General features: G+C 48.8%; 1 protein-coding gene across 1 annotated transcript in view; it reads left to right on the top strand.

The window, feature by feature from the left end:
* Positions 1 to 19,143, top strand: part of LOC119397162 (uncharacterized) — an 84,771-nt gene that overhangs the window by 45,019 nt on the left and 20,609 nt on the right. The window contains exons 5-7 of the mRNA XM_049416469.1: positions 4,220 to 4,422; positions 7,954 to 8,197; positions 14,188 to 14,463. Coding sequence (XP_049272426.1) covers positions 4,220 to 4,422; positions 7,954 to 8,197; positions 14,188 to 14,463 — 723 coding nt within the window. The remainder of the gene's footprint in view (positions 1 to 4,219; positions 4,423 to 7,953; positions 8,198 to 14,187; positions 14,464 to 19,143) is intronic.

Below are 19,143 nucleotides of genomic sequence, written 5' to 3'. Positions count from 1 at the left end.
AATTTTAGCTAACATTATCCCGTGTTGAGACCATGCGAGTAAATGCTGCTAGCCAGGTGCTGGCAGCATGCATGTAAATAAATTGTTTAGAGCGTCGGTCTTGCGGCAGCTGTAGTGGTCTACTTTTCTATCTGAGCTGGCCATATTTTCTGACGCTGTCACCTGCGCTCGTGCGCTTTTCCTTGGGGATCTCTCCACAGGGGGCTGGCGTGTTATATTCTGTTGACCAAACTCTCTAGAAATGCATTGAAGAAGAACGGCGATTTGTGTGCGCCCCTCTTTGCCTTGCGTTCTTCACTGCGTCGCCTTTCCTTCAGCACTGACGTGCTTGCGCTGCAAACTATTTTAAAAAGCTCTCTAGCATGAACTGGCATGAAATGACGTATAGCTATACCGTATTCCTCATTCCTCACTAGTTCCTTATCTGGCGGCTCGCAAATTTCTTGGATCCCCAATTCTAAAACTCTCTTGTGTTTCGCCGGAGTTGGGATGTGCGCCTCCGCCTTGCACTTTGGCATACAGGGCGTGGTCGACCGTGCCCGCGCGATTATCTCTTGAGGGGGAGTTTTGTACGTCCGGTGCTTTCACCGCAAAGTTTGCGCTGAAGCTATAGATCACACGAAAGGAGCAAGCTGTTAGCTTGAAGCCACTAGTTATTAGCTCCTTGTTCGCTTGTCAATAAGCCTGCGCTAATGGCAAATCTGGAATACATAAAATTGAAGTAGCTTTGCGTTATAGCGTACAAAGTTTCATCAGTGCGTCAACCATGCTCGGTCCTCCGTATTTGGGAAATAAAACAATCCGCTGCTGCGCGAATAGTACGATACAATAAAGAATGCCGTGCCCTCAACCACATCTGTGACATTGCTGCTGTATTATTTACCACGACAAACGTAAGCGCCACCCTGAAACGGTGCACTTTCCCGTGAGCAATTCTTTATTTAAAAATGATATTCTTCAAGTACTTCTTCGTGGCCTATAGTTGATAAAACATAGCTATAAAAATTATGGGCACAATTTAGCTTCGCGCTGGCACTTGCGCTCATCCCATCAGTTTCCTCCGTGTGTCTTAACTTGCGTTCCTCTATTCAGAGCTACCTTTGACGGCCACAGCAGCTCCTGAAAAAAGCGCGAAATGATGGCACAATTTTAGTAAGCCCGATTCTTATCAGTTTCCAACTCACGAATTCTACCTTCTGAAATTTCAAGGAACCCGCACGCGGACCCAATTCCGACCGTTCCGAGACGCAGAGATTGAAACTAACCGTAAAAATGAACTGGGGCCGAATTTACAAAAGTTCTCTTTCGTGAGTGCGTTTTCCCAGTGGTCAGCCGGCTTCGCTAATGATATGTCCCGTATCGTAACTGTCTGAAATATACTCTTACGAAAATGTTTAGCATAAGCTTTTTTGTGAATATGGGCCCTGGTGTTTTAATTATTTCTTCAGAAAAAATAACTTTTTATCAATTGAAACGTAAAAATTAACAATATGCCAATATTTCCCGTTATACATTTTGAATATTCCTGTTCCCTCCAGAGAATTAACTGCGTTAACGTGTGAAATTTTGTTGAGCAGCCGATTACAACTCGTTTTTTCATGATGACGTTATCTTTGGGAAATGTGGCTCATCAATAATACAGCGCATATGGCTTTCTGCCACAGACATTATTCAAACGTTTTAAGTGCGGAGCACTTTAGGGGCCCCGGATGTCGTATGCTGTCGTATGCTGTCATCTCATGTCGTCACTTGGCGTCACGCACGCAAAATCATGTATAGCGTAGCCATCTATGGCATAGCCATGTGTAAAGTAGTATGGCAAGGAAAGGAAAGTGACGGTGAGGAAAACTGCTAATAAAGTGAGGAGGAGGGAAAGGAGGAAGGGAGAGGGTAAGGCATAGCATGACCACGTATGGCGTCATGTTTGCAAAACCATGTATAGTATGGTATAGTAAGGATGCAGGAAAGGGGGGTGAGGAGGAGGGGACAGGGTAGCATAGCCATTTATGACGTTACGCAGGCAAAACCATGCATAGCACGGCCATGTTTAGCCATGTGTAATAACTCGACCTGCCCATGGCAACCACAACGGCTGGCATGCTGAGCCAGGCGCGCTATGCTCGCTCTGAAGACGGTTTGTGCACAGCTGTCTTGCGCCTGCGCTCATTGCCATGCGCAGTTCTAAATCACAGTTGTAATGCATAAACACAAAGACGATCGTACCCGTATGATCACTGAAGCCGAGAAAATGGCGCGAGAACCTGACAACTGCGTCATCAAACCGTCGATTGCTTTTCTAGATAAAGGGCAACAGTTCCTGCCAAGTGGCGCGCATGGCCAGTGAATCTAATCTTCTGCCTCGTGCATCGGGTGTACAAATATTGTGTTCCATTGTTTGTTAACAGCCAACTTTCCTTTTTCCTGTTTCAGTCATATATATGTGGTATGGGATAAATAAACTTTCAGCTAATAGTCTACGCTTGTCCCCGTCTACTTGTCCGTGTTCTCTACCGCGCAGTTACATCGAACAAAGTACAGCCGTGTATAGTACAGCATAAAAATTCCACGCATATCCACGAAGTGAATGATAATGAGTGGGCGAAGCACTCGTTCGGTAACCGTGAATCTCCCGTGAAATTGCCCACTCGCGCATGTAAATGAATGACAACGCGTGTGTACAGTTACATACAATGTGTTTTATTGGTAATAACTCGTGTGTCGTGTTCAGCTGTGGATTCCGTTTTGCCTTCATTATTCCTGCTTTGTGGTCCGTGAAATCTAGAGCCCATGGTTCTTCGATCGGATCTAGCCTGAAGTTGGCAAGAACGCGGTCGCACGGCGCCGCGCCCGAGAACGGTCTATTTTGGGACCATGTGCGCGCTACGCGCGCTCTGTTGACGGTTTTGCTCATGTTGTCACCTGTTAATCTATGGGCTTGTTTACGAGCAGCTTTCAAGCGGCGCCGCACCGAGTACGGTTTATTTTTAAACCGTTTGCGCGCTATGCTCGCTCTGAAGACGGTTTGTGCACAGCTGTCTTGCGCCTGCGCTTCGACTGTAGACTGCGGCGGACGGACGGACATTGTGAGGTCTTAAGGTGTTTCGCCTCTAAAGGGGGTGGGAAAGGGAGCTGAGGGTGAGAAGGAGAGATGTGAGGGTGAGGAGGAGGAGAAGGCAAAGCCTAGCATAGCCGTGTATAGTATAGTATAGCAAGGGGGGGGGGAGGAAAGTGAGGGTGGCGAGGAGTGATGTCAGGAGGGGGAGGGTAGAGCATAGCATAGCCGCCTATAGTACAGTATAGCAAAGGAAGGAAAGTCAGGGCGAGGAGGAGGGGAGCAGGCACCACTGCATCACAAATGAAGGTTTCCTTTCCCGCCATGGATGACGAGCAGGCTGCACGTTTGGTACGCCAGCGCTTGCTTGCCCGTGAACGCGAGCGTAGCTGAAGGGCAGGCGATTCCCGCACTTCGTTCAGCTTATACGTTGAGTGCAACTGCATACTTTTTCTCTCTTTCTTTTGTGTAAGGACGCCCCAATGGTGTGTGTTAAGAGAATTTGTTCCTGGGCTAGTTGGTTCGTAATGCTAAACTTCAGATCTCAAATTCGCTACGAGAAATAGAAGAACACAAACACACGCAGGACAAGCGCTTATCATGTGTGTTTGTGTTCTATGTCCCGTACCGAATTGGCGCCCTGAAGTTTAGCAGAACGGTGTGTGTGTGTGTGTGTGTGTGTGTGTGTGTGTGTGTGTGTGTGTGTGTGTGTGTGTGTGTGTGTGTGTGTGTGTGTGTGTGTGTGTGTGTGTGTGTGTGTGTGTGTGTGTGTGTGTGTGTGTGTGTGTGTGTGTGTGTGTGTGTGTGTGTGTGTGTGTGTGTGTGTGTGTGTGTGTGTGTGTGTGTGTGTGTGTGTGTGTGTGTGTGTGTGTGTGTGTGTGTGTGTGTGCGTGTGTGTGTGTGTGTGCGTGTGTGTGTGTGTGTGGTGTGTGTGTGTGTGTGTGTGTGTGTGTGTGTGTGTGTGTGTGTGTGTGTGTGTGTGTGTGTGTGTGTGTGTGTGTGTGTGTGTGTGTGTGTGTGTGTGTGTGTGTGTGTGTGTTAATACGGTCGCTTTTTCCACAGGTGGTCTTTCGCAAACACCCTTTTTAGTAATCTCGGTGCTTTTACCGAATGACCTGTCGCAGAGCCTTTCTTTCACCTGTACGATGAAATTCTTCCACGTTTCAGAACCGCTTCGTGCTGGGTGAGGCAGCCGGCTTCATCTCCATCCTCGGCTTCGAGCACTTGGAGGACAAGGACTTTCGCGAGGTGGCCGTGCTCGATCCCCGCAACACGCTGGCCGCCATCGCGTTCAGCTCGGGCACCGGCGGACACGTCAAGGGCGTCGAGATCACCCACTATTCCTACGTCGCTAACATGGTGCAGAACAAGTAAGCGGCCCTACTTGCGTGTATAGCTGCAACCGCACACCTAGGTTGAATGAGAAATTGTAATCGCCACTTTGACATATGCATGTTCGCTAGTCGGCATTTCGTTACCAATGTCAAGTTGCGGTTTCTATAGAACAACCAGGACAAATACGCGATACAAAATTAGCGCGCTTTCTTTACTGCTGCTCCCGACAATGGTCTGCAAGTGCTACCCGACCACAATACTTTACTTTCAGATCCAAATTCTGTGTCAGCACTGGTTTTTACAAATTGTGATGCGCATGATCATGGTAGCGAAAAGAATGAAAAAAATATGTGCTCACATTTTTTTCAATCTATGGTAATTACTCGCCATGTTCAGCGCAAAATAGGAACACGAAAACACAAGTGCACGACACAAGCGCTGTCTAACAACTGAAATTTTAATGGAAGAAACGTGTCATATATAAGCACACAAAAAAACAACAAAAATTCAAAACAAAACAAAAAACCACAAAAACCAAACAAAAAAGTCTTATCCCTCTATCTTATGAACATGGCGAGTACGTTCCAACTAGCCCAATTTGCCACCTTACTATGTTATTTAGTTAACGAATTCAATAAGTGATGATTACTTAATAATAAGTACATTAATTATTATTATTTTACTACTTGAAATTATTTCGATAGCTTATACCCCATAACCAAAACTGAGATTTTTATTATAAAAGTAAAACAAATGCCCTACTTCTACGGGGTGAAAGAAGCTGCCTCAGCGATAGCTTTGAAGGGCTACTAATAGGAAAATTTTCAGTTGTCGTTTTTCGCGTCAGATGAAAGAACAAGTCCTCAAGAGCCTAGAAAATATACTGGTAAGTGTGTGTGTGCACCCTGACAAAATTATTACAGCATGTTTTTAAAGTTGCTTTCAGTTTCTGCTGTACCCTGACGTCACGACACGGTATGAGCTTCTCGTCGCGTGCGCGCATACGATATGGTAACGCTTCCACGGCCGCTCCACTGAGTGGATCTGTTGGTGACGCACAAGCGGCCATTTTGAGTGTTTTTGGTGACGTGCAAGCGGCCATATTGTATGTTTTAGTATCTGACGCTATCACAGCTAGTCATACTGGCGCGCGAAGTAGCCTGACGTAACGCTAGTGTCCATGTCAGACGGTGCGTCACGCGAAAATTGATTTCAATATCAAAATAATAAATACAAAACATAAAAAATAAAAATATCGCATCAGCATTTACTCAGCTTCAAAGTTGCTCAGAGTGGTCTCTGTATACAGGATATTTGTATGACTGAGTAAACTCCGCTTCGAAAATTGTTGTTAGTACCCCTTTAAGAAACAGAAATTCATTCAAAGACAGGGCATGGGGTGACCACGTCAACCAACTCAGCACTAACCTCTCCGGATCTGTTGGTATTTCGTGCAATATTTCCTACCATTGCGCTGAAACTTCTGAACGATATTTTAGATGCGAAGTATCTTATGGCGGAATTCAATCCGGTGGTGGTGGTGGTGGTGCTGTGCGGCGTGACCACCCTTACTGCGCATGCGCATACCCTCTCCACTCACGCTGCCCTCCCCCTCTCCACTTCCCATCTCTCCTCCCCCTCTCCACTTCCTCTCTCCCCTCCTCCTTTCCCCTCTTCCTCTGAAACGCGGGCTAGACATGCCGAAACTCTCTCCTGCGCAACGCCGCGATGAGCACCAGCGCATGCGCGTCCCCTCCCCCTCTCTCTCCTCTCCTACACTGCCCCCCTCTCGCACGCCTGCCGACCGCGTTCCCCGCTCGCCCTGTGAGAATTAACGGCCAGGCTAGAGGGAAGACAAGACGCGCGTAGCGTTCCTCTTCGCGTTTCACGACGCGAGGTCGGTAGCATGTCCAAAGAACGCCAACGGAACGCGATCGTGCAAGTGCTCCGGCTTCGCATCGCCTCATGGTCCCCTTTAGCGGGAAATGGGGTAATTTCTTTTTATCTGTCATAAATTACTGATTGCTCATTTGAGGAGGCACCAAGGAAATCATTACGAGATCGCGCTGTTGAAACGCCACTAGCTTGTGTAATATGCAAAGTTCCATGCCTATTTCACTCCAATTACCTTTTCTAAAACCCAGTATTATTCAAGTTCGTGCCGTGCACACTTACACTTCGTGCCGGAAATACAAACTTTGTCTAGTTTATGATGACGACGCGCTAGAACCACTGTAAGAACACAAAGAATTCAAACAAAATAGTACTAATACGCGCAAACCTGAAGACCCGGAAGTACAAAATTTTATTTCAGTTATTGAAAATAAATCCTATACCTCTTGCCACCACCGTTTTTAAGTGCAATTAGCACTGGAAAGCTTCTTGATACTAAAGAATTTTCATTCAGAGATTCACGAAATGAACTACTGGGCAAAGGGCAGTTAACATAAGCTTATTCATGTTCATACTAACTTTTGTATATTTATTCAAAGAGTTAATGCATCACAATACTGTTTGTATATGTGCTTAGGTGTATAATTCGCACTTGCATATTTGTCGAAGTGTATGCTCTGTAAAACGCACTGTACGTGCTGGTGTACCGCAATCTGCATATCATTCCGACTGAAATGTTCCGTATGCCGCTAGAATAATTCCATATGTTTCCGTAAGATTCGTAGGGAAATATACGGCAAATATGTGGAAAACATTTTTTTTAATATAGGAATTCCGTAAGGAAACATGTGGAATTATTGGTGCGGCATACGGAACATTTCAGTAGGGATGCCCAATACTGTCCTCTCGATTTTCAAGCTGTACGTGTCTGTGCATTCTTTTTTGTGTGTCTCGCGGATACATATCCTAAAGGGGTCTGTTGTACGCTAGTGTTTGGGTGTAGTCGCGGTTGCTGTTGGCTATAGTCATGAGTATGTAGGTTGGAGCTGCTTTACTCGGTATGTTCGCTACCGGCGCGTAGAGTTAACTGTCACGTTTTATAGCAATGTAATAAAAACGCTTGTATTCAACCACGTCCCCGCCCCACTCACTTAAATACCTCGCCCGATGTCACAGTATTCCATCAATGAAATTCACCAAAGCTATATTTTCTTTACCACTGTAGCGCCTGATAGCGGGGCCCCTGTGTACAGAAGCTAGGTGAAGGTAAAGATGTTCCCATAGTTTCGGCAGTACTGCTAATCATGCAACCTTGTAGAAAAAAAATAAAGGATTGTGTCGTGACATCTGAGAAAACCTGTAAATCACAGCAAACAAAGCAACAAAAAAAGGAAACAGCTCTCTTGTCACGTGATGTTGAACGGCTAAAAGCTAGCTAACTGCATCTTTCAGTTGCCCACAAACACGCATTGCCGCCATCTTAAGAGTTGTCTTTACCATACGGACGTACTGATGAATGCGGCAGAAGTAGAGCAGAAGCGACACGCTGACTCGGTATATAAGCCCAAGTACTCACCAAATTTTAAGACATTCTTTGATTAGAAGGTGTGTGGCGCGGCCGTCATTACATCACGCTATCGAAAACAAGAGTCCAAACCTCGCATCGCACGCAGGAGCACCATAGCGTCGGACGAGACGGACGTGCTGCTGGCGTGGAACCCAATCACACACACGTGCGGCTTCCTGTTCACTATGCTGGCAGTCTGCGTCGGATCCACGTGCGTCATCGTATCGCCCGCTCTCACTTACAACCAGTTCATCGACGTGTGCAACAAATATCAGGTTGCGTCTTTTTCGTCTGAATGCATGAGTAAATTCACGCTAAATTTTGGATTATCGCCGGCGACCGCTGTTTTGGTGAAATGAAGGAGCATGCATCCGCTTCAAATGCGAAAGGTACCGGGTTCGATTCCAATGCCAGCTGGGAACTCTCCAGTTTTTGTTATGTGTAAAAGAGTACGCTGACCTGGCACTCGGTGATCAATGGGTACTCATCTCGAAAGGTGTCACCATAAAGATCTGCAAACTTCGCTGGGTGTACCTTAACGCACCATAACCTTTGCTAAACAGCCATATACCTTAAATAATAATAATAATAATAATAATAATAATAATAATAATAATAATAATAATAATAATAATAATAATATCTGGGGTTTTACGTCCCAAAAGCACGATATGATTATGAGAGACGCCGTAGTGGAGCGCTCCGAAAATTTAAACCACCTGGGGTTTTTTAACGTGCCTGGCATCGCGGAGCACACGGGCCTCTATCTAGCATTTCGCCTCCATCAAAATGCGACCGTCGCAGCCGGGATCCAACCCGCAACCTTCGGGTCAGCAGCCGAGCACCGTAACCGCTACACTAAATAATAACGAAAAGACTAGCGGTCAATTCTACAGATGTTTAGCTTGACGAGCCCGTTGTCCCTATTTAAGTGTATTTGACAGCAACAAATATGCGCACGCACAATAATTTACAATATCGCACAAACGTATCAGGAGCATGATTATCATCAGCCTGTCTACGCCCACTGCAGGACAATGGCCTCTCAAATGTTCTTTTTTTTAACTAACCCGGTCCTGTTCTTGCTGCCGCCGAGTTATTGCCAAAAACGTCTTAATCTCATCGGCCCTTTTTAACTTTCTGCGTATGTTTCTCTTATCAGTGACCAGCAGTCATCTTGACCTTTCGCTACATGCACTGCCCACGCCCATTTCTTCTTGACTTCGACGAAGATATGTCCTTAACGCGTTTTTTCCCTAACCCCACTGGCGGATCCAGAGGGGGGGGGGGGGGAGATGGTCCACGTGTCTTGACCCCTTCTTCAAAGTCCTGAATCCACCCCTGCCTGACCCACACTGCTCTCTTCTTGTCCCTTAAAGGAACACTAAAGGCAAATATTAGGTCGACGTTGATTGTTGAAATAGCGGTCCAGAAACCTCGTAGTGCTACTTTTATGCCAAGTAAGTGCTTATTTTGAAATAAAATCACGTTTCAGTGGTCCGCATCGCGTAAGCGCACTTCGAATCACCCGCTTGAAAGCGGTATTTCGCACGTCACTGTTGCCGTGCCCAACGTTGTCCGCCTTTACTGCGCGGCGGGGTGCACTGGCGGCGTGCACCATTCGGGCATCCGGCAATATCACATGCATGCGGTATTTTGTCGAACTTTCTGTCAGAGTGACTTTCACGAGCGTGCAAAACACACGCGGCAGTACGCGATACCGCAACTACCAATGAGACGCGACAGCGTGAGCGAAGCAGGGCGCCGGGCGAAGCGCAGTTCGGCGAAAACGGAACTTTTGAACCACGCGCGCCCTTCCCCATGGCAACGCCAAAGAGGTTCTTTTTTCCATGAATCAAACAGAAACGAACGAGCAGCATTTTATTACGTCTCTTGATGCACGGAAGGTTCTTTTTTATTGCAGCTAGTTTGATTACTAGTGATTAGTTGTATTCAGACTCTCCCACGTCATCGCGATCACTTCCAAAATGTCCCACTCTTGGCGCTTATCGTGTGATACGTACATTTAGCTTAATTTCTCGGTAAGTAGGGCACTGCTGTTGATAATACTGCCGTTTTAGACGTTTTCATTCATTGAGCTTTCACTCTGGCATAAATTGTTATTTTCTTTTAGTGTCCCTATAAGGCTACCAGTTTAATTGCCTTGTAGTGGTGTCTGTCACAATTGTTCTCCCGCACAAAATTATGTATGCCAACTTCTGCTTAAAGCATGACACGCAGGATAACAGTGTGTATTAAATAAAAACATAAATAAATATTTAAGCAAAATCCGAGCACGAATGACGATTTATGTGTTTATACGCGAGACAATGATGACTTGGGCCCGCTGGTACATCTAACAGCTAAAGGCACAGTACCAATAGAAAGAAATTGACAAGCGCTATATTAAACTGACCGTATTAACCTGGTGCTGACGGCGTGTTCTATTGGCCTTGCAGTTGGTATTGCATTGAAGTATACTTAATGTAACTGCGCAATAGACGGACGGAAACACGAAGGGCGAGAAAAGGACAAACAAGCGCAGACTGTCAACTGAAGTTTTAATGCAAGAACGAGGCAATATAAACGAAGCGCTTCTTTGTCCTTTTCTCGCCCTTCGTGTTTCCGTCCGTCTTTTGCGTAGTTATATTAAGTATGGATCATTACCAACTAGCCCAACTTACCACTCTTCTAAATTGCATTGAAGTAAAGGGTTACCTGTCCCTTCAATGTCATATCGGTATGAGTGTTCCTGAATTAATTTGTCTAGATACCTGCCTTCAAAGGACGTGCTATACTCGAAGGCTCTTTTTTTTTCTTTTGTTATATTCACGCTAGAGCAAAGAAACTCGAGCTGTTTATAGCGTTTTATGCTGATTTCAAGTATGTAATCAGTACTACAGTGAGTTGCGTACTTTTTGTTCTGTATCACGGCAATGTATAAATTACTGGCGTTTTTGTCCCCACTTTTTCCATAACTAAGCTTCCGTATCTGCGAGCCATTAATGACTCGTATTGTTTCCCATCAACTGCAAATTGCCCAGAACTTACAAGAAAGTGCATATAAAATTTGGTATTAAGCGCGTAAAATTAGAACCTGGGAAGTCTTGAAATGTTCAGGCCCCAGTAATCAGTAAACTTAAATCCATAATATTTATACAAACCATATAGAACTTTGATAAGATAACGACACTCCTCGCATGTTAAAGAAAACTTGGAAAAAATGTCATCCAGATTCGAGCATTTAAAGTACCTAAAAGGAAGATAGACAAACTTAAGACGGGGTCAAAATTTGCATCTTGAGAAAAGCGCATCTTGAAGGGGCCTTGCAACACATTTTCAGCGTGGTCAGAGAACGCTGCTGATCGGTAGTCGAGGCTCTAGAGAACACGCGATCCAAGTATTACAGCGCAGCACGCGGTCTGGAATTTACAATTAATTCTGAAATTAGCTATAAATCACCCTCTTCTCTCGACAAATTATGCCATAAACCCAAGTGACCGCGCCATATCCCCAAAGTCCACGGCCATTATTAGCTAATTTGAACATCCTGACCTGCATGGTTACCGTGGCCGTCGCGGGATGCCGCCGCGTGCCCACACTTGGGATCACACTGAAAGTAGGCCACGCGTACGAAGAACAAAAAAAGAAGAGAATGCGCTCAAGCGCATTACACGCGCTGACCAATGGACGCATCTTCTTGCCCCCCTTGTCATCCATCTCCCCGCGTAGCTTTCAGCACGCTCGCTGGCAAGAAAGGAGAGAGAAAGCGCTTGAAGTTTGCGACAAATCCTTGAAACTCCGCTCGTACCTGGCGGATTCGTACACTTTTTACGGCAGTCGATTCGTGAGGCAAAGAGCCAGTGGTTCTCAAATGGGGGTCCGCGAGGTTTTTTATGGCAGTCCGCAAAAGCCATACTTGTAAAAAAAAAACGCGTTGTTTTGAAGGCACATCATGTCCCATGACAGCGGCCATTTCGGATATTTGGTATGCTTCACTGCATAACATTTTTGCAATGCGGCGGAGCTGACCTATGTTTCTCTTTCATGAGATGGCTGCAAAGTTTCTGCTGCAGTTTTCTAGGACATATGCATGCGAGCATGCTTTTGCTATTTCTGCATAATTGAAAAGCAAACATAGCTAGAAACAGGTTGAATGCGGCTGCAGACCGCACACTTTATTGACAGAGATCGAATTTAGTGGTTCTAATGGTTATGGCGCTCGACTGCTGACCCGCAGTTCGCGGGATCGAAGCCCGGCCGCGGCGGCCGCATTTTCGATGGAGGCGAAAATGTTCGACTTAGATTTAGGTGCACGTTAAAGAAACCCAGGTGGTCGAAATTTCCGGAGCCCTACACTACGGCGTCTCTTATAATCATGTCGTGGTCTTGAGACGTTAAACCCCAACAATTATGAAATCAAGAGTTTGACGAAAACTCGTCTGGTCGGGAATGCTCATGGTCAATGGTGAAAGGAAGAAAACAACAATTATTATGAATTGACGTGGCACTTTTGTGTCACCATTCTTTGCCAGATAGAAATAAAAGGCACCTATTTCACATGCTGCATGTGAAAGTTTTGACTGTGTTTAAGTTTGGGCTTGTTTTAGGTTCCTTGCGCAGGCAGTCTTTGTTGACACTTCAGTGTTACGCGAAGAAACTTTAGGTGCACTTACAGGCCAGTAAGCAGGGGCAATAGGAAATGGCATGGAGGGCATGCAAGGAAGTGGACATCAAGGAAGCTGCAGTGTTATGCAGTAAAACCTTGGTTAACCGAAATTAACAAGACTGGAAAAAGCTGCTGGAATTAACTGAATGCTGAAATCATTGAAGTTGTCAACAGAACGGCAAGCGGTCCCCCATCAGTTCCACTGGTATACAAGGGGTCCCTGAAACATCAATGGCTGAGAACCACTGCAATAAGCTCTTTTAAGGAAGTCATTCGATATTTACTCGAAGAAGTGTTGCAGGGCGCCTTTAAACGTAAAATTTAAAGCTTGCCATGTGCGAAACGTGTGCTTTATTATGACTATTTCGTCCTTCGCGGGAGCATGGAACTCATGGTTATCTTGAGAATGTGACTTTGGTCAACTCCTCGTACAAACTGCAATGGCAAGCAGCTGTGCGGTGCCAGCCAGGGGACTCTATGCAATGTACTATTTCCAGTTTTTAACAGCCGCCTTGTGATCCTTAAGCGCGATGTTAACTCATTTGCCGTTTAAATGAAACCTTGATTTTTATTGCCATGAAAGTAGAGAAACTCCACTTAACAAAACAGGCAAAAGCAAAAAAATCTGCAATTTCCGAAAAAACGCGTTTTTCGAGTCGCGTGTCCTCTAAAAATCCTTTAATACTATTCAAAACTGGTTACTGTTTGAAAAGAAGGTCATATGTACCAGGTCATTTGATAATTTGCGATAATTGTCCTATGAGAACGAACAAATATTCTGAATATTGCTGTCGTAGTACGCTGTATTAAAGATATTATATCTCTCGACGACTGCATAATTTTACCGGACAAAGTGCGTTCTTGTAAAACAAATTCTTGTTAGCCATTATGAGGCATTTCTTCTCTTGTTCAATAATTCACAACTCCAAGGTAAGCATTTCTTTCTTAATGTGTTTGCCCGTTGACAGATTTCTTTATATATTGGTTCCACTGCGATTGCACGGCTCTACAATGAACCTCTTTCAAGCCAAATCAAGTACTGGGTTGGGGTGCTCCTGAACGACAACGTAAAGCACTGAAAATTTTTAACGCGCTGCGCGCATTTGAACTTGCGTCTTATATGCCCACCAGCAGACGCGCTTTGTCCGTTGATATAACTGCGGTTTGGCACTTGCGTATAAGTGAAATGCGCGGGACGTGCCAGTTCGTAGTCGAGCACTTTTTCTACACGTACAGAGCTGTCATAGTCGAGCTACGTCCGTCCACAGCGATGTCGTTCGCAGCATAGCCCAGCCGGGAGATGGGGCAAGCGCATAGGCGAGAGTCAAAGCCTAGCATAGTAGAGTTGGGAAAGAGAAGCGAGGGACAGGAGGAAAGGAGAGAGTAAAAGCGTAGTAATGCCATGAAGCATCAAGGCAAGAAACTAGTAAGGCGAGGGGGAAGAGGAGGGAGGTGATCGGAAAATTGAAGCGAGGGTCAGGAAGAAGGGAGAGAGTAAAGCTTAGTAAAGCGGCCTAAGACGTTCGTCGCTGAGTCTTTCTTTCAGCTCCGCTGAACATTGGTGTTTGCGACAGCAAAGCTACGCCTAGAAGTTTTTCGATGTCCTGACAGAGTGTTGCAATCATGCTTCTGACGACCTCAAATTGACAAGCCTGCCTGTCGCGCGCGCAGGTCTCGTCGCTGTTCGGCTTCCCATCTCGAATCCACCGCATCATGCACGAAATGCAGCGCTCGCGCGTGCGGCTCGAGAGCGTACGCAAACTGTGCCTCGCCGGCTGCGCGGTCACCGAGCCGCTGATGCGCGAGGCGCTCGCAGTGTTCCCCAACCTGCGCAACTTCCGAAACTTCTACGGTGTCGCCGAATGCTGCGGACTCCTGGCTGCGCCAGGCGTGGAGGAGATCGATTACTCGGACGTCGGCTTCCCTACGCCCAACACCGAGCTCAAGGTCCGCACTGGTCACATTTGAGTAAACGGCGCAGCCTTCTTTGCGGCTCGCCACGCACATTTCGATGGTGCAGAAGCGCTTCTCTGTGTCGTCTCTCCATGCGAGGTGCCTTTCTTCCCTAGAAATACAGGGTTTGCATGGACAATATAGATTTTTCATAAGTCTTACAGGCACCTGCGCCGTGTTCACGGGAAAACTCTGTGTCGGGCTGAAATAACGGTGTATTAATAAAAAACAGCTAGAAGCTTGCCAATTTGCGTTTTGTGATTAACCTTATTTTGTATTGTATACGAATGTTGTACGAAATCGAGAAATGTCATGCAATTTGAGCTGTCCATTATCGAACTTTAACGGCAATACCAAAACACCGGGCGCGTCGGAAAGACGGCCGCTCAATTTCCGACCGAAACTTCCCGTGATGAAGTGAAGAACCTTGTGGTAGCTTCCATGCTCACCGGAGCCGAAGACTACCGCGGGTTCAGGCTTAGCGAGCCACAGGGCCGCGTCTACCGTCGCCTGCTTACGTTTAGCGCACCGCTCCGCACGCGCTCAGCTAGCAAAGGCGTTGAGCGCCGCGCAGCATAAACACAGTGTTCGAGCTAACATACACACACAAACACTTTATTTGCCTTCTGCGGCACCCCAACACACACACAGTACACGTCCGCTCCCGGGCACGGGGAAGCAAAAGGCTTCCCGCGCGGACGATACACCAAGGGGTTCCGCGAAGCACGTCGCAGCTCGCAATGGCGAGCTTTGACACGCCGCTCGGGAAAAGGTCCCTCGCGGCTATGCTGCGCACTCTCGCGATGACCACTGGGCCTGGTCGCGGGAGCTAGGGCAATCTCCGTACGCGTGGGCCTCCGGCAAGTGCGACTCGGCGTGGTACGACCGCGCGCGAGCACTAGGCACCGCTCTTTGGCTTCACGTACGAACCGGAGCTAACACTGAGGTAAACACGCCTGCAAGGATGCCGAGGCACCCAGGCAGGCTACAGTCCAGCGATTCCCAAAGGGGACGTTGGACCGGAAGGAAAATGCGTGCTTACCCAGCGGCGTCCGGGGAGAGAGAGCGTTCGTCCCGGCCTGCCCGCGCGTCAGTCGCCGAATTTCGCGGCTCTCCGACCGCGCGCAGCGCCACCACGAGTGTCGGCGCGTAGCGCAAAATGGCGCCACTCGCCGTCGCGGGAGAACGGGAGAGGGAAAGGATTCGAAATGCCCGCGCAGTGGCTTCGGGCGCGCCTCGGATCCCCACATCCTCCTCTCCTTAAATCACCCTATACCGGTCTGCAAAGGCAGCCGGTCGTCGCCCATGCATGCAAAGGCGTTATGCAATGAGCAACAGCTAACCTCAGCCCAGGCCCACAACTGCTGCTAATTACTCTACAAATAAAAAATAAAAAAAAAAGAAATAATAACACAACACACTTGAAATACACTATACTATACAATATGATGCTACGGAAGGGGGTAAAAGAAATTAAGGCGAGTGTTCGTGATGCTCACACGGGAGAGCGTCCACGGCGCGGAGGGGAGGCGGAGCGCGTAATGTTGCTGGCCAGAGTGCGAGGCAAGAGGCCTGTTTGATGTCCGCATGCCCGGAACGGGCTCACCTTCGGCTCGTCGCTCTAGTCGACGACAGACCCGCGAGTCCGACGAACGCCGCTTCGGTGGTGGTTCGGAGGTCCCGAATTCCAGGCTGGATGATCAAAGACCTCGCTGGGACAGCCGGTCCTTCTGCTGTAATCCTGACGCCAACCAAATTGGTGTCAAGGCGTCCCGGCGTCGGCAGAGAGCCGGGAGCAGCTGCCATGTCAGCTAGCCTCGCGCAGCAGCCGTGAGGCAAACGGCAGCAAGGCTTTTCGGTGACGCTGAGACGAGGACACAGCCGGGCGGTCCGCCTGACGTCAGCGGGTCCCCGAACACCTCCAGGGTCCACGGCGACAGGGTGAAGGTGGTTTCCTACGGTGTCGTCACCACGCCGCACACTTCCAGGGCACGCACAGATCCACCACGCACGTACACACACACGCACACACAGCTCCGAAGACGGGCTTCTCCCAACGCGCCACGCGATGGAAGGCGCGTAGCGTCCTTCGTACCTCTCCCCCCCGCATAAGCACCAGTATGCACGACCCCTTCCGCAGGCGAAAGAAAAAAACACAGCGAAAAGCAAACAAAATGACACTCCATATGCGAACAAAAAAACTACGAGAAACACATCAAGTGTAAACATGAACACTCAAACAAACAAAAATAGCAGCAAACTGGGCGGGGCCCACTTCTTTGCGAGCACAGGCCGTAAAGAAGTTAGGCAACTGAGACTAGATAGTAATGTGAGGGCCTTCGGTTGCGGAAATAAGTCCGCCGTCCGGCGCGAAATCACTAAGGTGACCGCTTCCTCAGATTGTACCGGTGCGTGGTCCGAATGCGGTCCGCCGTCCCGGGTGTGCCCCGTTGCTTGCGCGCAGTGCCACTGGGCGCTGGCGGGAGCTCGTCTGACCTCGACGCAAAGGCTTTCAAGTCTGCGATGTGGGCACGGCTGAGTTTTCCCGAAAGGGGATCTTTCAGCAAGTACGCGAGCGGAGTCCAAGCTTTCTCCACGCGGTACGGACCAAGCCACTTAGGAGCGAGCGAGGCTGAGAACCCCTTGCTCGCGTCGCTAAGAGCGTGGTTGCGCTTCAGGACAAGATCACCTACCTTAAATGAAAGATGGCGATGTTTCCGGTCATACTGGGCCTTCTGCGCAGCCCTGGCCGATGCCAAACTCTGCCTTGCTCTACAGAGAGCTCGACAAAGCCTGTCCCGAAGCTTCGATGCGTAAGCAGAACAGTCTGCTGGTGCTTCCTCGTCTCCGAGCTGGCATTGCATGACACTGGTCACCGGATTTGCCAACTCTCTTCCGAAGTTGAGGAAAGCGGGAGAGAAACCAGTAGAGCGACTCTCGGAGGTTCGGATTGCGAACGCAAGCTCACTCAAATGGTCTGCCCAGTCCTTTTGACTTTCGGCAAAGGCCGCCAACATCGGTTTGAGCGTACGATTGGTTCGCTCCGTCAAATTGGACTGGGGATGGTAGGGCGAAGTGGTGCAGTGATTAATTCCTAGGGAACGGCACGTGTCACCAAACACCCGAGCGGTGAAATACGACGCGTTGTCAGTAATCAGTCTTTCCGGAAAGCCGAACCGACAAAACACTTCCTGCAGCCTCTCAAGCACCGCTCGCGCTGTCACCTTCCGAAGCGGAAACAATTCCACCCACTTCGAAAAATGATCCACGACTACCATCAGATGTATGAACCCCTGCTTGCTTCTGGGGAACGGCCCCATTAGGTCGCAGGTGGCTACTTGCCACGGACGCTCACTGACAATCGGTTTTATCAGGCCGGGCTTGCCACCCCTTGATTTCACCGCTTGACAGACATGGCAGGAACGGCAATAGCGGAAAATGTCACGCTTCATGCCAAGCCAGGTCACAGTCTTGCTCAGTTTTGCAAAAACTTTGGAGCCACTCAGGTGACCGGCCATGGGTTCGTCGTGAGAGGATCGCAACAGTGCGGCTCTCAGACTTTTGGGCATAACCACCTTAAACGGGTCCACGGACTCCTCATCGGTGGCTATGTATTTCAGCAGGAGCCCGTCATGGTCCAGCAAGTATGTATCCGCGGGGGACCCAGCGACACACGCCGGTTCCCGTCCCCCTGCGCCCGCCGCACTACCAGCAGCGTCACGGCGCTCCGTCTCCCTGAGACCGTCGCTCAACTCGCGACAAAACGGATCATCTTGCTGGGCCTTCAGTAGCTCTTGCCTGCTGAAAGCGATTCCCATTCTCCCAAAGGGGAGCCTGGTATCGTTCCCACTCAGGACTGCAGCCATCGCTGCCGCTTGCGTCGGCGTCATGGGTTCGCTTCCGTGTTGCTCACCCTCTCGCCCGCGTCGCGGCGTGCTGCTTGCCTGGCTCGCCTGGCTCGCGGAAAGGGTTCGCTCGTCGGCGCACTCACCCTCCTCTCCGCTCGGCGGCTCGGCTGCCGTTTCGCCCCCGACGCTTGCTTGCGCAAAGGCACCGCTAGCGGTTGTCGCACCAGAATCCAGGCTCCCGGTAGACACTGGGGCACGAGATAGCGCGTCAGCTACCACGTTAGTGCTCCCCTTCCGATACTGCACTGAAAAGTCATAATGCTGTATTAAGAGAGCCCAGCGCGCCAGCCTGCCCGCAGGCTCACGGAGCCGCATCAGCCAGCTTAGCGCGCTGTGATCTGTTTGCACCACGAACTTCGTCCCATCCAGGTAGACGTCAAACTTACGCAGTGCAAACACGATGGCGAGACACTCCCTCTCAGTCACGGAATAATTCTTCTCCGCGGGTATCAGCGAGCGGCTGGCAAAGGCCAGCGGCTGCAACACGCCATCGTATTCCTGTAGGAGAACTGCTCCTAATCCCAGATCACTCGCATCAGTCTGGACAACAAACGGTCTGGTCAGGTCGGGGAGCTTGAGCTGCGCTGTCTCCGCAATGGCGCTAGACAGATGGCAAAACGCCTCTTGCTGCTCAGGTCCCCATCGCCACACCGCAGACTTACCCAAGAGCTTGGTCAAGGGCGCCTGCACTCGGGCACAGGACGGAATGAACGACCGGTAAAAGTTGGCCATTCCAAGAAAGCGGCGCAGGCCGCGTATGTCCTTG

This window comes from Rhipicephalus sanguineus, chromosome 6 (assembly GCF_013339695.2).
Source record: "Rhipicephalus sanguineus isolate Rsan-2018 chromosome 6, BIME_Rsan_1.4, whole genome shotgun sequence".
Lineage (NCBI taxonomy): Eukaryota > Metazoa > Arthropoda > Arachnida > Ixodida > Ixodidae > Rhipicephalus > Rhipicephalus sanguineus.
The sequence above is the reverse complement of the archived record's forward strand: the minus strand, read 5'-3'. Positions and strand labels throughout refer to the sequence as shown.